Source organism: Cryptotermes secundus, unplaced genomic scaffold, assembly GCF_002891405.2.
Source record: "Cryptotermes secundus unplaced genomic scaffold, Csec_1.0 scaffold593, whole genome shotgun sequence".
NCBI lineage: Eukaryota > Metazoa > Arthropoda > Insecta > Blattodea > Kalotermitidae > Cryptotermes > Cryptotermes secundus.
Window position 1 is genome coordinate 261937 of NW_019739960.1, and position 27314 is coordinate 289250.

Consider the following 27314-nt stretch of genomic DNA (forward strand, 5'->3'; position numbering starts at 1 on the left):
AACACATATTCAGTTTTGGTTCAAATCAGACAACAATAACGGACATGTTACGTGAAGATCTTCATGCGGTTCTGCTCACATAAATACTTGTATTTATTGGAAGGAAAAATGTTTCGAGAAATAGTGGAAAATGAACCATTTTTTTGCCTATTGTGCATTTAGGAATTAAGAACTTCTGCGCAGTGTAAGGCAATGAATACACTTCCTGATTTCTTTATTTAGAACAGATTTTCGGTGGATTCGAATAAGAAACATGTGGTTAGACAGTATGTTTCATTCGACTTCTTTCTTCAACACGGAACAGTAGGAGCATCTCTTTTCAGCTTGTACCATGTGTAGTGGCACTGACAGAGGTTAAGGCTACTGTATTTAGTATTCTTGGCTGAAGCGTGAGTGTCACACAGTAATTGAAACCTCACAAGGGTGACCAGAGTACAGACTCGTCTTATAATGCGTTGTGATAGTATAGCGATTCATTATTGGACCCACGAATTCAATGATTATCGAAAAGGGGACCGTATACTTGCGCGTATACGGTATAGTACTTATGTATTTAAACGCCGTTGATTTAGCGAAACTGCCAGTATCTCATACGCCGAATGGTAGGACGATTAATGAGTTAAACGCTGTGGAAGTAAGCGGCCAAGATAATTTCAAGTATTATCCCGGAATTTACTGGATTGGCCCAGGAAAACCTTCGCAAAGGTCTTCTGGCTGAATTCTGAACCAGGAACCTTCAAAATACGAAGTAGAAGCGCTGCCCACACAACTGCGACCCTGTGTCCATTAGTGTGTTACATTATAGTAGTTCATAGATTTTTACGGTAACGAGTGCAAAATAAACTGTATATTGAGCCGTAAGACACGTAATTTTGACTTCGTTTTGTCCTTGTCCTTTTGAAGAAGCCCGGTTAGAAGTAGGTGGGACTGCAGGGCTACAGTGAGTATAATGCCTGTCAACATTTCGTGCTTAGCCTTTGCCGAAAACAAACTTTCGTTGTTGACAACATGCATATTAAATTAAATCATGGTTTAATGTATGAGAGTTGAGCAATGTATGGGTTATCTACAAAGACGATAGCCAGAGATTTGAATTGTTTATTTTGAAGATTCTGCCTAATATTGCATTTAAAATAATTCACGTTTGCATGTTAATAGAGCGATTGATTAAAGTTGGTGAGACTCATAGTCGGTCTGGACGCAGTGAAGGAGAGAAAAATCCGTGCCCCTGCCGGGAATCGAAACCTGGTCGTCCAGCCCTTCGCTTAGTCGCTATACCGACTTAGGGAACCCGGCTTCAAAAATTCAGTGTTTTAGTCTCTTAGGGGGGGCTTGAGTCCAACTGGGTCCACTCGGCACGGCGGCCACTGATTGGCCTGTTGAACCTGCTCCAGGTGATTATGATGATGGAGAATTTTGTGGAATGAAGATTGGCAAGGGAAACCGAAGTACTCGGAGCAAACCGCCCCAGCGCTACTTTGTCCACCACAAATCCCACTTGACCAAACCCGGGCCGCCGCGGTGGAAAGCCAACAACTAACCGCTTGAGCAATGGCGCGGCCAACTTCTCAAGTTACTAAGCTTGTTAGGTATTTTTAATGAAGTGTGTTTTTAACCGTTTTTCATTTAAATTAACTAGGAGGCGTTATGGTAGTCCCTCTATCTCTGTAAGAGGCGTTGAAGGCCCATAAGGTTGTGAGACGTCGAGGCTCCCACATTTTCTAGACAGTCGGCTCACATATGACAGTAAGGTTGTTTTTGGAACTCATTGAAAGTTGAGGTCGAGTTGGTAACGCTTCTGCTTTTTGTTCTCGGAGTCCCGGGTTCCGTTATCGACCCGGAGGCCGGCTATCCTGACTATGAGGTTCTTCGAGGGTTCCCTCAGTCTCTGGCAAAATTCCAGGATGGTGCCCAAAATAGTTTCAGAGAAGAAGCCTCTAAATGGACGAGATATTTTATCTTCTGTAATTTTTTACACGAGCATTATCCAACCTGTGTTCACGGAAAATTATTTCTCTCATTTTGATGCCCCACATCTCGGTACCATTTTTTCAGGAATTCGGGCTGTTGGTAATAGTTCCTTATAGGTTCAGATTGGTATTGCACTTTGATTTATCCATTCACTGAGTCCCCCCCCCCTCATGTTATGGCCCCCACGTTCCTTCCCGCTATGAAAGCGCAAACACGTATATGTAGAGTCCAGCTGCATGTATGCACATCCCACTGCTCAGATACGAATGCGTTAAAAGTCACAACCTCTGTTTAGGATTACAAATTGGTGACTTGTTTTGGAATGACAGAATCTTGTTGAGTCTAATTGAGTTCAAGAACGCGTGTTAAATTAAACATATTTGTTCTCATATATGTTCTTACATTTCACATGTAATGTATTGCTTTAACACCTTACTATCTGCCCATACAGTGCGGTGTTAGCTGCAAAGATTATTCTGTTGTCTTGCGGAGGTGATCACTCTCGGCAAGTGCCGGGGAAAAAAGATTATAGCAATATATGAATACTTTTCTCTCTTGAGCACTGGTATCTTAAAGTGTTTGATATTGTTATGGTGTAGGTTATACCAGGGTCTGGCGACTGGTACTTCGTTAGTTGTGGGAGACATGAAATTGAATTATTCCACGGAAAACCATCGGTAATCGAATATAGGACATGCACGCAAAACGCTTAATTTGTTCAAGACAATCAGTGGTTGTAATTCACGCACGAAAAGATAGTTTATTGTATTTAAACACGTATTTTTTAGTAATTAAAGGTTGTAAGGACATGTTGGAGCATAGATATTAATAGAAACATGGTTAAGTATTGAATAAACGGAGTATAAAAGGTGTATGAGTAGAGTGTAGAAAGATTCTTGTATAAATGTGGATTATAAAATAGAAATTGAGGGATTATTAGAAGTGCGAATTTCAGATATTGATGGCTCCAATTTTGGTCTCTTTCCGAAGGAACTTTCAGGAGTTAGCCGCTTTGCTGACTTCCTGTTCTCCATTAACAACTTCTCAAAGTATGACATTCCTTTGTCTTCACTGCAGGTTAACAGCTCTTTATTCTGTCGCTGGACATCCGGCCATGTCTCCTCACAGTGTTCCAAGTAGTTAAAATTCTTTGATCTTGGAAATGGGAATGTGCGTACATGTGTACCGCAAACTGCGATATAAGCTGTTTTTTACATGCTGTAAGTTTCTAGACTACCTATAATTTTTACGGTTTTAGACATAGGCTCTTCTGAAGATTTCTATGTACAGTCGTTTGTGGCATCTGTAACTCTGCACTTGCTCGGGACTCTATATGAAAACGTGCCTAACAATATCCACATCTTCATCAGATCTCCTAAGACACCCAGTATAGTGTCTTTTTTTCCCCACACTACCACTTACTTGCAGCTTACAAACAAAACAAACTCCGTGGTTCTAGTCCGCAAGCGAACTGTACCGACCGAGTGACCGCCGCTTGACGGCGAAGTTGGCACGCAGAGTAGTGGTCAGAGTTCTTGGCTACAGATCCAGAGGTTCCCGGTTCGATTCCCGGCGCTACCAAATTTTTTTCTGAATAGTGGACCTGGAACGAGGTCCACTCAACTTCATGAGGATAATTGAGGAGCTATTTCAAGTGAATAGCGGCTCCGGTCTAGAAAACCGAAGTTAACGGCCGTGGGGATTCGTTGCGCTGACCACGTGACACCCTCTATCCGCTGAAGTTCGCACTTGCAGCATACTCGCATCTAAATTTACGTTGAACTCAAATAATGGATACAGATTCTGTGTACCACAACACAGCCTATGCTTTTTGCTGTATGGTAGACATTGTACTGATCTTCTAGAATAGGCATATCCAACTTCAAACAGGCTGTGATCGACTTTTTTGTGTCAAAACTGGCAGTGATGTACCACCCCCTCCTATCGTCGTACCTCAGTTTAAGTAAAAATATTGGTAAAAATAACACGAAACATGATGTTTGTTGTAAAAGCAACATACATTGAAAGTACAGACTACTTTAACACGTATTTTCCCTTCAAAATGTGAATATAATCATATTATATTATAAGTGAATTTACATGCTTTCCACGTATAATTTCCTTATAGGCCTATGAGATCGACCAAAAGTCTTCTCGCGATCGGGACATGCCTGGTGTAGAACATGTGGAACCTCGCTTAACGAGCACCTCTCATAACGAGTAATTCGCATAACGAGAAAAACAAATTGTAAAGGGGTGACTCGCTTAACGAGCGACGTTTCGCATAACGAGTGACGAGAGGGGAAGTCCCGGATTATGCGCTTGCTACACCAGTCTGTGTTTAGCACTCATTCCGCTAGCATCTTAGTGTCGCTTGTGATCACACATTTTTCCAAACTTGTGTTCAGACATAATATTTGTGATTTTTTTTTGTGCAAAGTTTAATAACCCTTGCAAAAATGTCCCCGAAGAAAAAGCCGCAAAAGACAGCCATAAGAGAATAAAAATAACCGTAACGTAAAATCATTGAAAAGCGAGAACGAGGTGTGAGCGTGGCTGATCTAGCAGGCACATACAATCGGTCTACATCAACGATTTGCACTATCCTCAAGAAGAAGGGCAAGATTAAGGAGACAGATGCTTCAAAGGGAGTGACAGGAATATCTACGCAACGGTTACGTATTCTCGACGATGTTGAAAGGTTGCTCCTCATATGGATGAACGAAAAGCAATTGCAAGGCGACACTATTAACGAGAACATCATTTGTGAGAAGGCGAAAGTGATTTTCGCCGACCCCGTTAAGAAGACGCCAGGATCATCAGCGGCCGAAGAAGAAGCATTTAAGGGAAGCCGTGGGTGGTTCGAGAAGTTTAAGAGAAGAACTGGTATCCACAGCGTTGTAAGGCACGGTGAAGCAGCAAGCTCCGACACAAAGGCAGCAGAGAACTTCATCGGCGACTTCAAGAAGCTCGTAGATTCTGAGGGTTACCTGCGCAACAAGTTTTTAATTGTGACGAGACGGGTCTCTTCTGGGAAAAGATGCCGAAGCGAACCTATATAACAGCAGAGAATAATGCATTGCCCGGCCATAAGCCAATGAAAGACCGTCTCACGCCGCTATTTTGTGCCAGTGCAAGCGGCGATTTGAACATTAAATAGCTGCTTGTTTACCATTCAGAAACTCCACGAGCCTTCAAGAAGTGTAAAGTCTAGAAGAGCAGGCTAAGTGTGATGTGGAGATCCAACAACAAGGGTTGGGTGACACGTGCCCTTTTTACTGATTGGATCAATGAAGTGTCTGGTCCTTCTGTGGAAAAAATATTTGCTTGCGCAATAAGAGAAATGCTGAAATCATGGGAAACTGTTGCATCGTACATTGAGGAGCACCACCCTAATAAGGCAGTGGCTATGCGCGCTACAAATTTATTTAATAATAATGCTGTGTCGCATTTTCACCACATTGTGAAGCGTCGGCAAAAACAAATGTCTCTAGACGGCTTTCTAGTAAAAAGAATGAGATATGTATCATAAATAATAAACTAATTATTTCGATTTGTTTGTTTTTGTTTTCTGCAAATCGAATTCGCATTCCAGGTTGGTTCATTCCGCATAGAAGAAAAGATGAAGATGATTCACGCTCCTTAACAATGTATATATAATTTTCTTTGAATAATCGTTATACATAAAATTTTTTGTGTATTTTTTTCGGCATGGAACGCATTATCGTATTTTACATTAATTTATATGGGAAAAATTGTTTCGCTTAACGAGTGTTTCGCATTACGAGTAAGATTCTGGAACGAATTATGCTCGTTAAGCGAGGTTCCACTGTAATCAAAGCTTCTGGCCTTTTAACTACAGTAGGGCCATGTTAGGTGGGTTCCTCTCACCACGGCATGGCGCGTCGTCAGGTTGCGGATAGAGGAGACACCAGGGCTTGAGGTGGGGCTGGATGCGGCGGGATGGCATCCCGGTTCTTTTCTAAATGGCTTAAAAGCATCCCGTTACTTCTTTGGCAGTAAATGCAATGTATGAATTAAAAGGGGAAAACATTCCCGGTTCTATTTTCATTCCACCTCAAGCACTGGGAGGCACCCTCCAGTTTTGTATGTAAGCTTTGAATATATTGAATAAGCAGTTGCGGACAGCCGACAAGGGGTGGCCCTCCAGCTTGGGTGTTGGACTTGGGGATAACTCCTCACCGTAAAAATCATTATGTTACGAAAATGAACACAAAGCCTCGGACCGATAACAGAACGAAACCTGATTCAGGATGAAATTAAGAGGCGGTTGAACTCTGGTAATGCTTGCTACCATTCAGTCCAGAACCTTTTGTCTTCTCGTCTCTTGTCCAAAAACATAAAAATTAGAATATACAAAACTATAATTTTGCCTGTGGTTCTGTATAGGTATGAAACTTGGTCTCTCACATTAAGGGAGGAACATAGACTTAGGGTGTTTGAGAACAGGGTGTCGAGGAGAATATTTGGACCAAAGAGAGATGAAGTCACAGGAGGTTGGAGAAAACTGCATAATGAGGAGCTTCATAATTTGTACTCTTCTCCAAGTATAATTAGAATGATCAAGTCAAGGAGGATGAGGTGGGCAGGTCATGTAGCACGAATGGAGGAGACGAGAATGCGTATAGGATATTGCTGAGAAAGCCAGAAGGAAAGAGACCACAGGGAAGACCAAGGCGTAGGTGGGTGGACAATATTAGAATGGATCTTAGAGAGATAGGATGGGATGGTATGGATTGGATAGACCTGGCTCAGGATAGGGATCAGTGGAGGGCTCTTGTGGACACGGTAGTGAACCTTCATTTCCATAATAGAATGCTGGGAAATTCTTGAGTAGCTGCAGAATTGGCGGCTCCTCCAGAAGGGCTCAGCTCCATGAGTTAGTATGTAAGTAAGGGGTAGGGACACAAATTGTGGCTGTTAAAAGTTTATGATTATATTCCAAGTACCAGCATTGTCTGTTTTCATTCCTGGGCTCCAGGTGTTCTTAAGTCCCAGTATTCTTTTCTTTAGATCCAATACAGTTCAGTAGTGGACATGATGAAATATTTTGTTAATGAGGTAGTGGCAGCAGTAATGGGTCATTATCTTGCCAGGTAAGCAAAAGGTCTCTTTTATTATTGAAAAATCTGCCAGCTTTTCCCATTGTTGGCGTTTATAGCTTCTGGTTTAATTTTAATGTCTTGCGTAAAATGTTACTGAGAGAAAAGTGTTGCAGCACAGTTTGCTACCTGGTGTATTTTATGTCTGAGTCACACATAAGCTTGGAATGAAAGGACAACAAATTTGTGAAGACCCTGTCTTTGGTAGTAAACATTAATGCATAACCATTGTGGTTCATTGTTATAACAACATGCTGACAATGGATGGTAGAAACCAGACTTTTTTTGGCGCAGTCATTATGGAAATGCACAGAAGTTTGGGTCCTATTTTCTAACTTTTTCGTATCTATCTGTTTTGCTGCATGTAAGTAACAACTTCTGACCAATAAATGGAGTCTGATGAAATTTTTGGTTCAACGTGGAGAACAGTAGTGGGCACTTTACATGAAGGTGGCTGTGCGTGCTTCCTCGCACATTTTGAATGTAACTGGCAAAATGCTATTGGTATGAAAAGTGATTTGTACAATCGTTCTAGAGGAAAATGAAACGTGTAAAGCACACTTCATTTTTAAGTTACGCAGGTTTTAATATGAAGAGAAGAGTGTGAACAAACCAAAATTTCTGCATCATGTGTCATGTGGTGTGGATTTGCTTTCGTTCTGTTCAGTTTTGAAGATAGGCCTAATGTTACAATGATTCCCTATGTGTTTGGACTTCTCAGAAATGCCCTTCAAAGAGCAGGTGGACAGAGAAAGGAGGATTTTTCTTTTTATCCAGATGACTTGGAATTGGAATTGAGAACTGAGATAATGAATTGTTGGGGATAACCATGCAGCTGAAGATCACGTCTGAGGTCAATTTCATTAAATATACCATGTCATTTTTGGTATATGATAGGAGCTGTTGTGTAGGGACTTAATTATACCTCGTTTAACATTTGAGAGATTATTAGATTTGAAGTTGAGGTAGGAGCCAGTGTGAGTGGGTTTTCCATAAAATTTAGTGGCCAGTGCCGGCCCTTTTCTGATTACCAGAACATCCAGAAAAGGATTCATACTGTGTGATTCTATTTCAGTGGTAAGCTGGATGCGAGATGTTAAGGTGAATCAAGAAATTTTCTAATCTATCTGGACCATGAGGCCAGGCCACAAATGTGTCATCTTCATAATCGAAAGTGGCCCAGCATGCCTATGAAGAAGTTCATGGGGTAGGCTGGGATAATGCTAGGATTTTGGAAATTGAATGTAACAACAGATGTAGGAAATACGGGTCGGCCCGTATGCCGTGTTCAGCAGCTCGTATCAGCCAACCCAGTTTGAAAATTTCACCCACATGGATTTATCTTAATAACAGGGAAGTTAGGAATGTACAAGGAAGGCCATTTCGATTTCATGGATATCAACTATATTATTTCAGCTCTGGGGTTCAATTTTTGTTCCATTTATGGGTCTAGAGGTAGGAAGTTACTGTAAAACTTGAAAACTATTTTTCATCTGCATTAGTGTTTCTGGATTGGTCTGGTTTGATTAATTTATTTTTCACTTCCTTTTCTTTCTTAGTTTCAGTCTTTGTATGTTTTTCCATATTTTACTTTCTAAATATTCCTGTTATCTCCCATTGACAGACCCTGAATACCAACATAGGTTGCCCAGTAATTGAGGTTAACTGTCTCTAATGGACCCTTCGGAGTATGTGCCTCCCACCCTTTCAGCTGAATATAGAAACAGATGTATTTTCCAAAATGTTCAGTACTTTGGAATACAGGAGGATGGACAGGTACAGAAGTCACTGATTCAGAGTGTTAGACACCATCGCCAGAACCCTTTTGAAATGAAGTAAAAATAAGAGCATTGCTTATTGTGCCAAGCTTGATTAGAATTACGGTAAAATATTTTGTATTGAGCGCCCGTCTTCATAGGGTGGATGATTGGTGTTCCAGTTTGCCGTGTTCAGTTGGTGCTTGGTGATTCTGTCATGTAAAGGTAAAGCTATCCCCATAGCAAGCTGTGGATGCCCATAGGGTTGTGAGATGCGGAGGCTGCGACATTTTCTAGATGGTAGGCTCAGAGATGGTGGTGAGGTCAGCCTTATGCCCCCCCCCCAGAAGAAGATTCCTGGTACTCATCTGTTAGAGAGGCTGAGTCGACCTCAGGACAATAGTGCGACTGGAAGGATTAGGTGAATTGAAGAATTGAAGACATGGGGGATAGAACCCGTGACCTTCCGGCTTGTAGCATAATGCCTCAACAAATTGCGCTACCGCATGCCACCCTTCTAAGTCATGTAGGAAATGTAATACCTTGCCTGTCATTGAAAATGTTGAAAATAAAACTGATACCATGTCGCTTCCTCTGCATCATCTGTCATCTCTTTCTGCTTTCTTATTGTCGGTTTTTATATTAATTGTATTGTGTTCTTTTCTTTCAGAGAGAAAAAGCAGAAAATAGAAGATATTAAAAAGAATATACGCGATGCAATATTAGTAAGTACCCCTTTATATACTTAAGATAACAAGAAGCTCTGGGAAGAACTAACCTCCTACTTTCCTTCGATATGACACAGACCGCAGAGAAAACGAAAAATTAATATGAGGGGGTGGGAACACCTACAGCCCTTTGTCTAGCAATGATAAAGGTGTCACACAGCTAGACAGTCTCTTAAGCCTCAAAAGTGAGGGGAGGGGGAGATGATAAACGTACACCCATGTGTCAGCAATTTTAGAGACACCTGAAAATGACTGATGTTCGAAACATGTAGTGAGCATACACCAGTGATGTAGAAGAGATTTTACCGATAAAACTTTGTCCACACTGGACATACCTTCATTCGATTTTTTCACAGTGCTTCACAGTAGTGTTTAGCATGGACACAGAAAATCTCAAGTGTGATGCCAGTTCAACACTTGTGCCAATATATGCATCACCTTACGCAAAAATATTTGTTTATCATTTATTGTAAATGATTTCTGTTTTCTTCTATTGTCTGTATTTGATTCCCTTACTGTGTAATGCTTCTTAATCAACAATACAATTTCTACGAAATGAAGTGACATGGGCACTGGGATATTGAAGAATTTGACATGGGTGCATGTCTGTTGAATGTTTGACATACAGGAAAACACATGCTGTGTTGCAGTGGTAATTTTTTGGAACTCTTGTCAAACCTGAGAGAGAGGCACTGATCTCGTCAAGTTATAGTTATAATACAATGCAAGAAGACCAAAGCTGGCCTAACGCGCGAGCTGTGAGGACCTACAGAGGCAGGAAAGTCCCCACATGTGCTATAGGCCTTAATGAAGTCACATGGTGCAGCTGTGCCTCAGCCAATTGGTAGTGTGTAATTTTAGACTGAACCATTTTCGGCTGCTGACAGTGAAGGAAGTCCATTGCCTCAGATGAGATATCCTGAGAACTAAACTACGAAACGGAAAATCAGGAAAGTCTTCGTAGTAAGAACTAGAAAAATGAAGCGCAATTTAAGGGAAAACATGAAACTGAGGAAACGTAAAATCTGTTAAAGTTTAACGCTGTTATTGTGGGCATTTGGCCAGTACAGTGCAAGAAGTGCATAAATTCTTGGAAAACGTAAAAATCCTGGATCGTAAAGAGAGTGGAGAGGTTCAAATTGTTATGGTTGTTTCAGAGAGGTGGTCAGTAAGGAAACTCGAGCAGGAATGAAGAAGACCCTCAAATTACATGGTTCAAACTACCAAGAAATTAGTGGCCAAGAGAGGCTAGAAGAAAGTCAGGTCTGCAAAATCCCTTATGAAGAGCAGGTCCTGACACCAAGTTAGCTTTATGATTAGGCTGTTGTAAAGATTGTAGTAACTTTTTGAGTATTATACTGTAGATGACCACAGTACTCAAATGATGATGCAGAAAGAGAGTTTCAACACAGCTCAAACACCTCTGGGTTTTCAGAAAACATACATTGCCATTCCTGCCTCCGAAGTAATGTTTAGACAAGTTTTTCAGAAACAGGATGTGTTCAACACTACACGTATAGTACACATGCAAAAGATAAAGAATGTCGGTTAGACGACAGAGAAGATTTGTAATTTGTGAATTTGACATAAAGTGGCAGCTTGCACATGCATCTCAAGTGAATGATGGCGAAATTCATCTAACATTTTTGCTTCCCACTTGCCCAGTAAATCTTTCATGCACCTTTCACTTCTGGACTTTATGAGGGATCCGGCTTTGAAAGTACTTACAAAAGTGCATTTAGAAACTGCAGTGAGTTCACCATATGGTCTCAGTGAATAAGGATCCTGTTGCATGTCAGAGAAAGTGGTACCCTAGATGCTAATCTTACAGGTTGTATTTCTTAGTTTTAATATTTTAGAGAATAAGTCTGTAAGGTTTCATCTTTGCATTTCATATTAATGTTGTATTACCTGTATGACTTATTCTTTAATCCAAGTGACCACTAATAATATGAATGTAATCTGTAATTATAAAGAGATATATACTAGTATCTCATCAACACATTTATGCCCTAGCATGAAAGTTTCTAAAAATGTGCATCAAGAATCACTGTATGTTTTGGGAAAAGCTTGCATGAATTTTGATGTAGGGTTTTATAAATTAAGAGCAAATCTCTGCTGAAGAGATGCAATAACTTTAAAGTAAATTGGCTTATTGTTTGTCACTTCCTCATAAGACTTTGTAGGTTTAAAAATGTCATTGAACTCCAAGGAAGTCACCTGCTGTGGTGATAAAAAAAGGGTCAAGGAATTTAACATGTTGAAGTATATTTCTCAGGTGTGTATCACACTGCAAATCTATCATCTCAGTTGGAGATCAGTTGGTACATTGTCAAAATTAACATCAATGGGCGGTGGCCTCATGCTTTCAGATATTCTGAGAAACAGGAGTTGAATTAAATTTCTTAGCATCAGTGGGCATTTTGGTTCTGAGAATTTGGAAGTGTGTCATGTTGTTTGAGGGCATTTGCAGCTCTCGCAGCTGAAGCTTCCTCTCAAATTCTTTATTGTCAGACATTTCATTGACAAAATGAGCTACCCCTTATAGGTTGGTGTTCAGTTCATTCATGAGTCCTGTGATGTCGGTGCAAAATGCTACGTTGACACATCAGTAGTCATGCATCACAGAGCTGATGAAAAGGTTTTGCCTTCATTTCCATTGTCTTTACACATTTTACCGCCTGATTATAACTCAGCCAGTGACTTATGTATAGAGAGAACACTCTGAGTTCAGATTCAGCATTGTGTATAAAATCTTTAAATTGGCAATGATCTATTTCTTTTTATGTAGTACAATTAATGACTCTTCTTATTTTGAGGGATTTTAGTTTGTTGAACATTAACACATCAAATCATGATCCATTACATTCTTCATGCTGATGATAAGCAAAGCAAACCACTGTTCCTTCTGGTCATGTTCCAGGTGTCACTAGGCCATCTAGTTTCAATATTAGGGTGTCTAGACTTTGCAGCAGCACCTGCATTTTTTCATATAAATCTTCACCAGCAGTTATATCTTTCGTTGGCATTGAGGCGTCTGTTTCCTTAGTTATGAACAGAAGCAGCAAGTTGCATTGTGTTACTCATGTCAGTGCTTTTGTCCAGTGCCATGGAAAATAATTTTAAACTGTCAGCTTTAATTTTTATGCTCTCTTCTTCTCTCTCCTTCCAGTTGTGAATCTTGATAAACTAATTTTAGAAATGATTATATTGGGTAATGCGATATCTGCTATTTCTTCTTAGCATTCTTGTATTATTTCTGCTTTGCTGAAAGGTTTAATCCCCTTTTCTAAAGCTTCAGAAACTGTGTCTGGCATGCACTGCTGTGTTTTATAATATAATGTTTTATAATGTTTTTATAGTGTTTTATAATGCTGAGCTTTGAATAAACTCTGGTTTAGATGGCTATAAAACTAGTTACCTTGTTTGTTCTTAATGGCCCTGTATGCTCTCATTAGTAATTCATGATTTGTTTCGTGGTGTCTGTTAGTGTCATATTATTTTGAAACAGGTACTTTTATTACAAATCATGCACACATCAGCCCATTTAGTACAAATAAAGAAATACTCTTCAGTCTGCGTGCTTTGAAGTATACAGTTCTTTAAGCAGCTTTTCTTTACTGCATCCATACTAGGATTCAGCAGTTTGTTTAGAAGAAAAAATCTAGTGACCAGTGTAAACACTTTGATCATTAACACCAGTGAACTGAATGCAATTTACTCACAATCAGCTGTGCGGCACTGCAAAATCGTTTTCATTCTTTTTTGAAGTTTAGCTTGTGTGTGTATGTTGTCTGGTCACTGGAATACAGGGCATCATAACATAAACCCATTACTAGACTACACTGCATCGCATCCCAGAAGACCTAATCTTAATCTGTGTTCCTGTTTTAAGATTTTCCACAAAGTTATTCATGTGCTCGATATTGAAACCGTTCAAACCAGCACTGTTGGCTTCTTCCTGCCATACCATGTTTAAAACGTAGGCTTCATTCTGCATATTGGATTTCATATAATTTTGTCAGTAGCATATTAACACAAAAACATGCTGCTGCTCTCACACAGTAACGTTTCATGATTGCAATGCATAATGTAGTGTTTAATGTCAAGTGTACTTGTGTGGTGACTGGAGAACTTTCCTGTGTGTGCACACGTGCTTTGGTTTGTGTTTGTATGTTTGTGTGTGGGGGAGGTATGTGTGTGTTATAAAAACAAGATTTTTGAAATTTTATAGTATTCTTATGATAGGCAAATGAAAGAGGTTGTGGTGGCATAAATGTATAGATAAGATGATTGAAGCAAGTGTATGTAGAGTTTTGGTGGGAAAACGCCGTGGGAATGAAGGAACTAGTAAGATAAGAGGAAAATGGAAAGTGTGTATGTAAATAGTTGTTACAGAAATGGGTTGTGAGATTGTGACTGGTTTGAATTAAGGCTTGTATCCCATTGAAACTTATGATACCATTAATGTTGAATATGGTGTTTCTGTTATCAGAGAGTTACTTGGTTAGTATTAGTGCTTGTTAATGGTTGTTAGACATTGCACTTGAGTTTCATGTGTCTTTTATGCTCTACAGACAATTACGGGTGCAATGAGCACGTTGACGCCTCCCATTGCTCTGGAGCATCCAGCCAATCAGAACCGAGTGGATTACATTCAAGATGTTGCCTCGCAGCATGACTTTGATTATCCACCGGTAGGTAGATCCTTGTCTGAGAGGTGGAGATGAATCTTTCTCATGTTGGAGCATTTCTTTTTTTATGTATATACCCTAGAACTGGAATTAATAGAATGAGAACTTTAAGAAAATAAGGCAGTAAAAGTTTTATGTAGTTCGTTATGTTCCTTATATTGTGCTGAAGACCTGTACATCACTGCACTGCAGAATTGTTGGGAAGATGTTTTCTTTGTTACAAGTCAAGTTATTTAATTTAAGTTTGTGGATGGAACTGCTAAGTGACCCAGTCCTTAGTCCCCAACAGCTTTAGCAGAATGATTCTGAGAGTCTACCATAGTGAGTTGATTGTATTTGAGCTGAAGGGAAGATAGGGAATAGTTACACTTTTTATTGCTGTGATATCTTAATTAAACATATGAGAGAAAGAAAGCATGCGGTATGAATGTGTTCAACATTACATTGAATGTTGGACGGTCATGACTAACTTGAAGGGGTTTGAGGCTGCTGTGCCGAGGAGAATTATTTTCAGCAAAGGGTGGAAAAAGAGAAAGTCAGGGAAAATTGTGTAGAAAAATTACTGTGCCCCCTATGTTATGGATGTAGGAGTTAAGAATTTTACCCTCATGGAAATTGTAAACATGGCCATAAAACTCATGACTTGGATATAAATTTGACTTTCTGGAAGTATGGTACAAGTATTAAAATTATTCAAAACAAAATGTGTAACATATAAAACTCTTCTCTTTAAGAAATGGTTATTTGTGAACAAATACAGATCGCATATGCCCATGCATAATGTAGCAGGATATGTCGCTGGCCACTGGCTAGCCTATGCGCATGATTCAGTCATGTAAGGGGATGGATGATAGCATGGTTGCTACTACAAGTCTACTATAGAATGTGAGATTGTATTACCCTTATGTAAGATGTCCCTGTGTCTGCTGTTATTGCCGATGGATAGAAACTTGGTTCTAATACAAATTAATTATTTAGTTTATTTACAACGAAAAGGATTCAGTGGAAAGATAGGTTTTGCCTTGGACTTCCACAATACTGACATATTTTCAAGAACACATCCTGTCTGTAACACAGGGGCATCCCCTTTCATTGGGATGATTACTTCAAGGAAATGGGAGGATAATATTAAAATGGATCATACAAAAGAGGAGTGTGGGCTGGAGTCATCTTGCTTAGGATATGGACCAGTGATGGGTTATTGGGAGCACAGTAAGGAATCTTTGGATTCCATAAAAGAAGGGTAATTTCGTGACTAGGTGAGCGACAGCTTCTGCATCATGATTTTGGCTTGCTTACTCATACTTCATAGAGACAGAGGCTGGAAAGTGTAATATTGTAATGTGTTTTTTTTTCTGGGACTGCAGGTACTTTGATACCAGAAGTACCTTTTTCATGGTTACATTTAGAAATTGGAATATTATTTCATGTATCAGGAAGAAAAAGCAATTGAAGGTGGTCTGGTGATTCCAGTTCTTATAAAATGGATTTCAGTGAAATGTTTTTATGGTCGGCTGTTTCTAACTTACATGCACCACTTTCAGTATTGATTCTTTTAGTACAAGCAACAAACACACACAAAACTTCAGTTATGGATTTTATTCACTTCTGCCCATGTGATAGACTTTTGAAGTGAAGATAGTTTTTGTTATGTTCTATATGTTATATTACAAATTTCCATTTGAAGACAAGGATAATCTGTTTTGTACTATTTTGTTATAGTGGAATTTCTACAAATGTCAGATGCTAAGATGATTAGTGAGTTAACAATGAATTGGAAAAGGATCTGGAAAGAAGTGGTTATGGCCTAATTTGAGGTTCTCGTCTCACATAAAATCTTTTAAATTTGCCCAGTGCAATGGCAGAGTTTCACGCCATCACTTTATCTGTAATTAATAACATAAAATTATCTTCCTTCTTGATTTGTATGCACCTTGATCCATATCTACATTTGGCATTTTAATTTGGTTCGTTTCCATGCCTTTCTCTAGTATTTGCCTCAGTCAGGGTAACCACTGTCTGGGCCATGATTTCAACCGATGACAATCCAAATGTGAAACTGAATGCCAGCCATTCAATCAAGCCATGCCTACTGTTTACAAACGCCTTTAAATAAGAGAAGTCAACCTGCTCACATATTTGACACATTTGTTGAGTAATGGGTAGTGTTTTCATCATTAATTTTCTGACTGCACTGATCGCAGTTTCTGATTCTTAAAACATATATTAAAATGTCACTTACATGTATACTAAGAACCCAGATAGATGTCCTATGGATAGTGGCATGCTGGTGCTTCAGGCCTCTGCCTACTCTTGTATTCTCCTCCAGCACTCTGTGCCATGTCTCAGCAGCCTAAAGTTTACTTTGCTACGAAAGGTTTTCACATGCTTATCATTACCAACATTCACATGAACAGAATGATGAGACTGCTGTAAGGGAATATAAAGAAGTAGGGTGAAGGAGGAAACATCACAGCTCTCAGTATAATAGAATATGCTGCAACATACTCAAATAGGTGACTCCATTAGCAAGAATTATAGTCTGCTATTTTTTGTCGAGTAGGGTTTGGTGCATAAGATAGAAGAACACACACATTTACAGCTCTTGCATGAGGAGCTTCACTTTTTCTGTGCTCATGCTTCTCTAACCAAGGGTCCCCCCCCCCATACATTACCACAACAAACGAAGTAATTAAGAAACCATCCAAAGTTCTGAGGTCACTTGAATCTTGTTCACATTTCCAAAACCTGTTTTCTTCAGATTAATTTTTTCCATATACTCTACCTTTGCTTCAAAAGCGGAGTACAATATTCATCCTTTCATGAGCACATGCTCTAGGATCAGTTCATCACAACGAATTTTAAGAATTTGTTTTCATCTATGTCACCTGATATGGATTACTCTCTTGCGTGTTCTAGTTCTAAAACTATAAATCATTTGGAAATTTTATAGAACTCTTCTCTTTGGGCGGGAGATTGGTCCTAAGTAAAGTCTGCATGTACACAGAACAAAGGAAAATGTGGCCACACAGTGGTCGCAACCTAAGTGACCCTCACTTTAACGGGACTTGGAGCTTGGCTTTTACTGGCCAGCGCCGATGCATTAGCCAGGAAGCTTCGACGCGTGTGCAACCTCTTGATTAATGTTACGCCAAGATTCTATCTTACGCACCTATATTTTAAAGAAACTGCTGGAAGTGGTGTCCATCCGCATGCAAACACATCTGGGACATCTGCTGCAGCTCACCGTTTGTAATATTGCCTATTAAACCCCCAGATTAATTATGAAGGGCTTTCATTCTCACTTGAATCTCCCCATATCACCGTTCTGTGAGTGTACGCTTTTGGCGTCGTTTCTTTTTATCAAGACTGGCGCCTGTTTATTGCCACCTGTTAAAAAATTTAACACCGTTTACGGTGGTCATGTAATCTTTGGATATAAAGTCAAAGTCATGTTGCGACTGATGGTCAGTCAGGCTGTCTTGGTGTCGATATTACTTTTTAAGTGAAAGTTACTCTCCTGTCAATGTGGGACGCCCTCTCTGACGAGGGGTCGGGTCTCATTTCTCAGTCATAGTCGACAGTATTGGTCCATTGTCACTATGTACACTTATTTACAGTTGAATCTTAATATCTAGTATGTATAATATATACAAGACCTCTGTCAGTTTAGGCTCAGTACAGCTAGTAGTATTCGCTCTCAGGCAGTCTGGTCACTTGAACGGGAGTAAGCCTAACCGCCGCCAAGTTTAAGCCTCTTATACTTTCTGTGTCAGGCCTCGCCTTGTCCGATGTTGCGTACATTCTCATTATCATGATTTTGTATGACTTATACTTCTTGCCTGCATCATTTTGTTATATAGTCATATACATACGGGATTTTGAATGTCATGTGCAAATCGCAGACCGGTGTGCGCCTTGGAAAATGGCTAATGGTGCGGAGAACCTTGTTTTGCAGGCGCTGCAATTTCACTAGATAAGTGACTGCCGCAAACTCCCAGGCGGGACTAGCATAAGTCATTACGGATCTAACGAGAGCTTTGTGGAGGGTCATTTTAATGTTAGCGCTCAATCGCCCACTTTTGAATAGGGAATCTAATGAATGTTCTGAAGGCCTTGGCTTCGATCATTTCTATGTGCAATCTCCATGTAACTCTCTTGTCGAAGATTACATCTAGATATTTTGCACTATTTACAAATGGAATATTTCGTCCATTTATAGTGAGACAAGACTCAGGCGGTCGACGACTACAAGACAAGTAGACTCCCCTGAATCTTATCTTCATTAATTTTAATATTTCAGCGCTCAAACCAGGTCTCCATTGAGCTGAGACCGCGCTGGATTTTTCTAACAATAAAACCCTCCTTGCTATCTGTCCTTTGGATATCGCCATCGGAACTTAGGTACATACTGCTTGTCGGACCCGCCTAGAATGAATGTCTCGACAAGAAATACGTGTTGTTCCGTTGTGCACCTAAGCATCCTTAACTCACATCTGTTCACTGTTAGAAACATCCTTCGGCTAGTATACCTGTGTCAAGTAAGTCTGGGCACAAAGCGAGCCTTTGTTATGACAGCATGGGACATGGTGAAAACATCGCTTGCGCTCCACGGCCAGTGGATCGGCTCTGGCCGGGAAAAGCCTCTTTCGAATTCTTTTTAAAGTGTGAATCACTTAGGTTTGGCCCTCACTATACATCCGTACTCTAATGGGAATTCAAACCCATGATCCCATTGAGTAGGTGAAGTCGGTATAAGCCTTAGACCACACAGTCATTTTGTTTGGCTCATTTGTGTTTTATGGCACTCTTTCGGTGAACTATACTTAGTTGCAGAAAATATGCACAAAAATTTCTAATTCCTGGCAGGGCCGTCGTTTTGGGGGGTGGGAAGGGGACGCGGCTTCTAGAGCAGCGTGAAGTCCCACCCAGCCTGACGTTAACGGGTACTGGCTGCTCTTCCCTGGGTATGAAGTGGCCAGGTTATGACTCTGACACCTCCATCTGGTGCTGAAGGATACTGTACCTCCACAACAAGGCAAAGATACAGTGGGCTATAGTGTCAGTATTTTACCTTTCTACCTCTTTTGCTGACATTCACATCTAACTGAACACTCAAATCCAGTTTCATTTGTTATTTGGTTTGTAGTTTCCCCCTCCCAGCCTTAAACAGTGGAGCTGGCCTGAATGGCTACTTCACGATACAGAACAGTTGCTTTTTGTTTATAATCAAAAGATTTTGAGTTTTCTTTTTCGCTTTCCTCTTGGCCTTGTAGTCTGTGGAATTCGTTAGTACACTAACAGTTATCGGGGATGAACTCTTTTTTTTTTTAAGACGAGGGACATGCTTATGCTAGATAGTGAATTCTCCATAAATACGAGTAAACTAGTTAGGGAGGGCAGAATTGCTTAACATACTCTTGTTGCATGCCTTAAGTTATGAGACATTCACACTACCGTTCGCATTCAGAGCGTGTAGTCGAAAATGCACGTAAAGGCGCGTCCACATTACTCGTGCTGGTGCTCGCCAGGCTTATGCTCGTCGGGAGACTCCTCTGGCTTTTGCTTGTGCTCGTAAATCTTCTTCCATACTCCTTCAGTTGCTCGCCAGGCTTCGGCGTGCGAGGATCCCTGTATTTACTCATAGTGTGTATAGGCTGTAGTCGTATTTTAATTTATTGGCTATAGTTTTTAAATTAAAAATTTAAAATTTGCTTGTCTCGTGACTTGTCATATCGTCCACATTACTCGCGAGCATGGCGAGTCTCACGAGCGCGAGTAATGTGGACGCGCCTTAAGACTTACATTTTGTCAGAGCGAAATTGATATCTTTTAATGCACGGTTATGAGTGTTCACACCAGATTCTGTCAAATAGGCTTCTGGCAAAAACATGTACGCTTCTATGTTGAGTTGTGTACCCTTGTAATCCATAGCACTTTGTTATCACGATAGAGGCAGAATTTCTTGAAGTTAATTCATCTTGCCCCGACATATTTTGACGTTTTAAATGTCATACTTAATAATCCACATGAAACTAGGTTTTTTGAATGATTATGCATAATTTTTATTGAGTAAACTTTCACATAACTCGATTCATGTTTCTAAGCTGTGTGAAAACTATATTATTGGTGGCCTGTTGAGTATGTTAAGTAAGAGAATCCACTGACTTTGAACTAAAAGAAACTAGATAAACGTTTTTATAATAATTGACTTCAATTATATAGTGAACTTATTACGAAGGTATGTACTGCTTTATCTCTAATTAATTAAGAGTTTAGCCGAAGTTATACATTAAACTCCAGCCAGGATAATTTATGGACTGAAAGAAAGTTGTTGCATGTTCTGCAGGTATGTGATAATGTAGATACCATAAAGAAAAACACACAAACTTAATTGACACAAGTAAAGAGGTTGGTCTAGAAGTAAACACAGAGAAAACTAAGTATATGTTACTGTCTCGTCACCAAAATGCAGGACAAAATCATGACATAAAGACAGGAAACAGATGTTTTGAAAATGTGGCACAGTTTAGATATTTGGGAACAACGATAACAGATCAAAACCTGATTGAGGAGGAAATAAGAGGCGATTGAACTCGGGTAATGCTTGCTACCATTCAGTCCAGAACCTTTTGTCTTCTCGTCTCTTGTCCAAAAACATAAAAATTAGAATACGAGTATACAAAACTATAATTTTGCCTGTGGTTCTGTATGGGTGTGAAACTTGGTCTCTGACATTAAGGGAGGAACATAGACTGAGGGTGTTTGAGAACAGGGTGTTGAGGAGACTATTTGGAACAAAGAGAGATGAAATCACAGGAACTTGGAGAAAACTGCATGAGGAGGAGCTTCATAACTTGTATTCTTCTCCAAGTATAATTAGAATGATCAAGTCGAGGATGAGGTGGGCAGGTCATGTAGCACGAATGGGGGAGACGAGGAATGCGTATAGGATATTTGTGGGAAAGCCAGAAGGAAAGAGACCACAGGGAAGACCAAGGCGTAGGTGAGTAGACAATATTAGAATGGATCTTAGAGAGATAGAATGGGATGGTATGGATTGGATAGATCTGGCTCAGGATAGGGACCAGTGGAGGGCTCTTGTGAACACGGTGATGAACCTTTGGGTTCCACAAAATGCTGGGAAATTCTTGAGTAGCTGCAGAATTGGCGGCTCTTCAAGAAGGGCTCAGCTCCATGAGTGAGTAAGTAAGTAAGGTTTAAGCCCGTATTATCGTCATATCCGTTATGGTTAGCGGTATAAACAATGGTATTGAGTTCTTTAGTATATGATTGTAATTCGATGGTAGTTCATTTTTCGCGACATACTGTGGTATTTTGCCAGTTTGTGTTCAAACAGATGCTTAGAATAATTGCTTATTGTCAAGTTAGTGCCAGTGGATTTTCCATAAATATCAAACATGATTTCGTTCGAAACATTTTTAATGGTCGAATTCATGAAAACTATTGGGTTATTCTTCTCCGGAGTATGTCTGAATAAGTGCCGTATTTTGTATCTTGTTAATAAGTGTGCATTGTAGCCTAATCTAATTGTCAAGAGTACAATGTTCCCACATCGCAGTATTCTTGAATGTGGGACATCATTGTTACCAACTTCATACAACATTCTATCCAATATTCTTCTCTCAGAAACTGTGTATGTACTACACATCCGTCAACAATGCAACAAATGGTTCCTTCTTTCTTTCACTCTCACTTTCGACAAAGCATGTTTTGGCATTAAATGGCCATTCTCAGGTGCCTTACTTAGCTAAAACTGCTACGCTGCAGTAATATTATCCGTTCATTACATGTGCGAAGACACCACACGCTGGTAAGGGGCAAAATTGCAGATTGCAGACGTAACACAACAACGGGCTTACGAATAGAACAGCCTGCTGCAATAAAACACCAGAAAAAAAAAGGAAACAGATCTAAACAAGTGAGTTGTAATAAGAAATTTACAAAATTTAGAGGAAAACAAATTTTAATACATTTTATTTTATTTTATTTAAATTAAGGTAACTACAGCTTGTGCTATATCATCGCATACCAATTAGACCACGACTATGACGGTTTGAATCGTGAAGCGTGTAGCTGCACAAGTAATGAGTGGATAATACAGGGTGTTCAGTCAAGGAGGAAACTTCGCAACACCGTTGACCAGGCCCAATATTCCTCACAAATTGCTGCTGTAACTAACGGCACGCCCTTATCAGCGCTAATGACTCATTCTGCTATAAGCAGTTACAGCAGCAATCTGTGAGGAATGTTGGGCCGGGTCAGCGGTGTTGCGAAGTTTCCTCCTTGACTGAACGAACTGTATTAGTGCAGTATAACAGTTTTAGCATAGTGAGACACTTGAGAGTGGCCGTTTAGGGACGAAACATGTGTCGAAAGTGAGAGTGAAAGAAAGATGGAACAATTTGTTGCATTGTTGGGTGACTCTGTGGTAAATAAACAGTTTTAGATATACTAATGCAACAGGATACCTAAATACAGGATTCTTCTCTCGATGTTAAGTTCAGACATAGACGAAATTATTAGGGATAAACAATGTGGATTACGACATAATAGATCAACTACTGATCATATTTTTTGCTTTTGCCAGATACTGGTGAAAAAATGGAGTACAGTGAGACATTACATCAGCTTTCATAGACTTCAAGAAAGTCTGTGATTCGGTTAGGAGGGAAGTATTGTACAGTATTATCATTGAGTTTGGGGTACTCGTGGAACTAATTAGGAAGATTAAAATGTGTTTAAATGAAACTTATAGCAAAGTCTGTTAAGTCGCAGGTAAACGTTTGTCTTTTAGGTTCCTGTTCATAATGGCCTGAGCCAAGGAGATGCTTTATCGCAATTACATTTCAGTTGCCATTAGGAAGGTGGGACTGAAATTAAATGGTACGTAGCAGCTATTGGTCTGTGCTGCTGATGTGAATCTGTTGGGAGATAACACAAATACCATAAAGAACAACACAGAAACTCTAATTGCCGCTAATAAGAAGGTTGGTCTAGAAGTAAACGCAGAGAAAAACAAGTACCCTCATATGCTGTTGCCTCGTCACAAGAACGCAGGGCAAAATCATAACATAAAGAAAGGAAACATATGTTTTGAAAATGTGACACGGTTCAGATATTTTGGAACGAGACTAACAAATAAGAATTTAATTCAGGAGATTAAGAACAGATTGATTTTGGGCAATTCTTGCTACCTTTCAATTCAGAACTTTTTGTCTTTTCGTGTACTGTCAAAATATACAGAACTGTGATTGTGCTTGTAGTTTTTATGGGTGTGAAACATGGTCTCTGACATTAAGGGAGGAACATAGGCTGAGGGTGTTTGAGAACAGGGTGCGAGGAGAATGTTTGGACCGAAGAGAGATGAAGTGACAGGAGGTTGGAGAAAACTGCATAATGAGGAGCTTCATAACTTGTACCCTTTCGCCAAGTATAATTAGTAGGACCAATTCAAGGAGGATGAGATGGATATGGTATGTAGCACGAATGGGGGGAAAATGAATGTATATAGGATTTTGGTGTGAAAGCCAGAAGGAAAGAGACCACTAGGAATACCGAAACATAAGTTGGATTAAAAAGTAAAAGTAGAAAAGTAAAGCTATCCCTGTGACAGGCCGTGAAGGCACTTTAGGGTTGCGAGACGTTGAGACTCCCACATTATCTAGACAATCGGCTCAAAGATGGCGGTAAGGTTGTTAGCCTTACGCGCCGGCCGCGCTTTACTCCCCGGGAAAATTATTTAATTAATTCCTGGTACTCGTTTCTGTTAGAGGCTGAGTCGACCACAGGGCTATAGTGAGGCCGGAAGGATTAGGTCAATTGAAAAAAATTCATTGAGCTCATCGGGACTTGAACCCGCGACCTTCCGGCTTGTAGCATGGTGCCTCAACCAACTACGCTACCGCGTGCCCCCCCCCATAAGTTGGAGTATGGTATTAAATTGGATCTTAGGGAGATAGGATGGGCTGGTATGGGCTCGATTTATCTGGCTCAGAATAGGGACCAGTGGAAGGCTCTTATAAAAATGGTAATACACGTATATTTGCGGGTTGCATAAAATGTTGGGAAGTGCTTGAGTAGCCGAGTGACTGGTGGCTTCGTAAGGACTTAGTTGGAATTAGTTACTTAGTTATGTGATTCTTTCTCGGGGATCATTAAAACTCCATGGTCCTGAAACGTACATGTGTTTTCCCATAGCACTGTGTGAATACCGAACTAAACGTGTTTTTTTTTATAGACGAGTTTAAAGGTTTCCGTCTCAATAATGACAGTTTACTTGAAATTATAACGCGTCCAGTGTTTTAGCTTCACGTCATATTCTTCTGCCCATAACAGCAGTGTTGAGAATCTCCTTTGAATAGTAAGAAGTGTGAGTCTGCTCCTTCAATCCAGCCGTAAATCAGTTTCACATAAATCCAGCATCGACACTTACCGTGAAGTAGAATTGAGAACGCATTTGTCACGTGCGGAGTTCATTATCTGAGTAAAAGTAATTGCTGATCGAGACAATACGGGAGTGATCCATATAGAAGCTTATCCAGGTGTTATCCATATGTTTTGTGTTTCGCGTGGCTCTTGGTTGTTGCATGTATTCAGAGCACTTGCGGCATGTTTTGTGAACACTCGCTTATGTTGAGTGAAATGCAGTGTTTATATTATTTTCATACGTTTATTATACAAGAACTGCAGAGGTGTAATAAATGTATATGTTCAGTAAGTACCGGCTCATGAATGGGTTATGCCCAGTGGTGTAACTCATATATATATTTTTTTTTCCTGTGGCGCTACAGCCCCAATTTGGGCGTAGGCCTACCTCCACGAATCTCTCCGTTTCACCTCGGTTTACTAGATCTTACACATTCGGTAGGACTCCTTGGGCGAGTGATCAGCTCGTCGCAAGGCCTCTACCTGTAGACAAACACAGAAAAACGCACACAAACATTCATGCCCTGAGTGGGATTCGAACCCACGATCCCGGCTTCCGAGCGAGCGAAGACAGTGCTTGCCTTAGACCGCTCGGCTACCGTTACCGGCGGTGTAACTCATATACCCGTCTGTATTTTGTTCACTTCGGTATCATTTTAATTAATTTAATTAATTGGGATTTTACTCAGGTCTGTCTGGTAGTTAGGACGTTGTATCTTTCAGTCTGTGTGTAGTTTCACTATTGTCTATTAGGTTCACTGCTAGTGCATTAGTGTGGTTTTCTAATTTTCTTAAGTACACGTACGTTAAGTACGTATTTGTTATTCCCAGGGCCCGGATTTTGATGACACGTCATCTTTTTGTCCTTGTATCCTATGCGATGCTCTTAAATATATAAATGTCGGATATGAGCTGCTGGTTACAAAAATGTAAATTTTATCGGTAATTTTTGTCATTTTTTGACATTTTTAGGTTTAAGGTAATTGTTTCATTTGGGGGTAATTTTTTGGTAAAATTTTGACTTCTAAGGGTATTTCTTGTCATTTTTGGCCATTTTAGGGAATTTTTCTAAATATGTTTTCTGAAATATGAATAACATGGAAGCGAAGTGTTCTTTCTTTTCTCCTTTCGGTCAATTTTCTGGATTTTTTCGGTCATTTTATAGGTCTTTTTTTTTTTAATATTTTCAGGTCATCAAAATCCGGGCCCTGCATATTACATTTTAGGGTCATATTTTAGGTCATTTTTTCTGGATTTTTTGGTTATTTTATAGGCCATTTTTTAAATATTTTTAGGTCATCAAACTCCGGGCCCTGGTTATTCCACTTTTTTATTTCACTGAGCACTGTGTTCCTTTGTAGATCTTCATGGATCATTCTATTTATATTTGTGTTCGATTTTAAATGGCTCACTCTGTAGTTGTGGTGCAGTTACAAGGAACGCTAAAGATGGTTTTTGCACGTTGCCTTAGGGCCATGTCAATTAACAGTGCAGATATGATTCACTTGATTTCGGCTGTTTTTATTGTTTGCATCCTGGTGCGTGTGTTACAACTAACAAGACACGAGTACATGTTCAGCCGTCAACGCAACGAATTCTTTTATTGGATGATTTAAAATCAGCACTACATGGCAATGTTTGTGTTTCTGAAGAACACCTGAAGAAGGCCCCTTTAAGAGTCGAAACAGGTATTGATTTTAAATCAGTAAAAATATTTGTTCCCTTGACTGCTAACGTGTAAAGGTTTTAATATCTTTTTAGTTGATTCCTATTAGTTTGTAAATTTCAGTTTTTGGCAGGGAGCATGGTAGTGGTGTGTACGGACTATTCCCTTTCTGTACAGGTATTAACATTAACAACATTAATCTTAATAATGTTTAAAAATACGGTCCCTGCGTCGCTGGAAGAAAACTCTCCGCTATAAACGTTAGCCGGTTAATGCAGTTCGTGCTTGTTTTGAGAAGCTTACAAAACGCGTAAATACAATGTGGGGAAAAGTGCAGAATTTTAATGCCAAAGCGGGGGAGGCATATTTAGCTTCTAACCACTGACCTTTAAAACATATAACGGCAGAAAGAAATGATAGGGGATATTTAATAACTGATGACTGCACACAGTTCTGTGCAATTGCAGTCATTCTTTCCTCGCAATATGTCTAATTAAATTATTATCAAACTTAACCACGAGAGATGTTTCAAGGTAGATATAAAAGTTATGAAAAATGAAGCTGTTTAAATGCCCCTGTGCCAAATATTATGTTCCTTAATTAATTAATGATATGTCATTATTGGATAATGGACATGCAAAGGATGTGGAAAGAAGTGGCCATGGACTAATTTGAGGTACCTTCCCCACATTTTCTTGAAGGGAATGAAGAATACACGAAGCAGTCAATGTAGTCGGACTCGCTGCCGAGGTTTATATTAAAGATTTCACGAATATGAAGCAGGAATGCTACTCATTCCATGGAGATACAAACTCCGTGGCCTGTAGTCCTCAAGCGAACTATGTCGACCGACGGACGAAGTTTTTTTTATTATTGTTAGTGGGGTGGGACTAAGGCCCTTGCACTGCGGCCACTTCTGGCCTATT

The 27314-nt window shown here is 39.8% G+C and overlaps 1 protein-coding gene across 1 annotated transcript in view; it reads left to right on the forward strand.

Annotated features, from left to right (window-relative positions):
- The window catches only part of LOC111872188 (guanine nucleotide-binding protein G(s) subunit alpha), a 113645-nt gene that overhangs the window by 32402 nt on the left and 53929 nt on the right, over window positions 1-27314 (forward strand). Inside the window, exons 3-4 of the mRNA XM_023865828.2 lie at window positions 9522-9576; window positions 14157-14276. Of these exons, the coding sequence (XP_023721596.1) occupies window positions 9522-9576; window positions 14157-14276 (175 nt within the window). The remainder of the gene's footprint in view (window positions 1-9521; window positions 9577-14156; window positions 14277-27314) is intronic.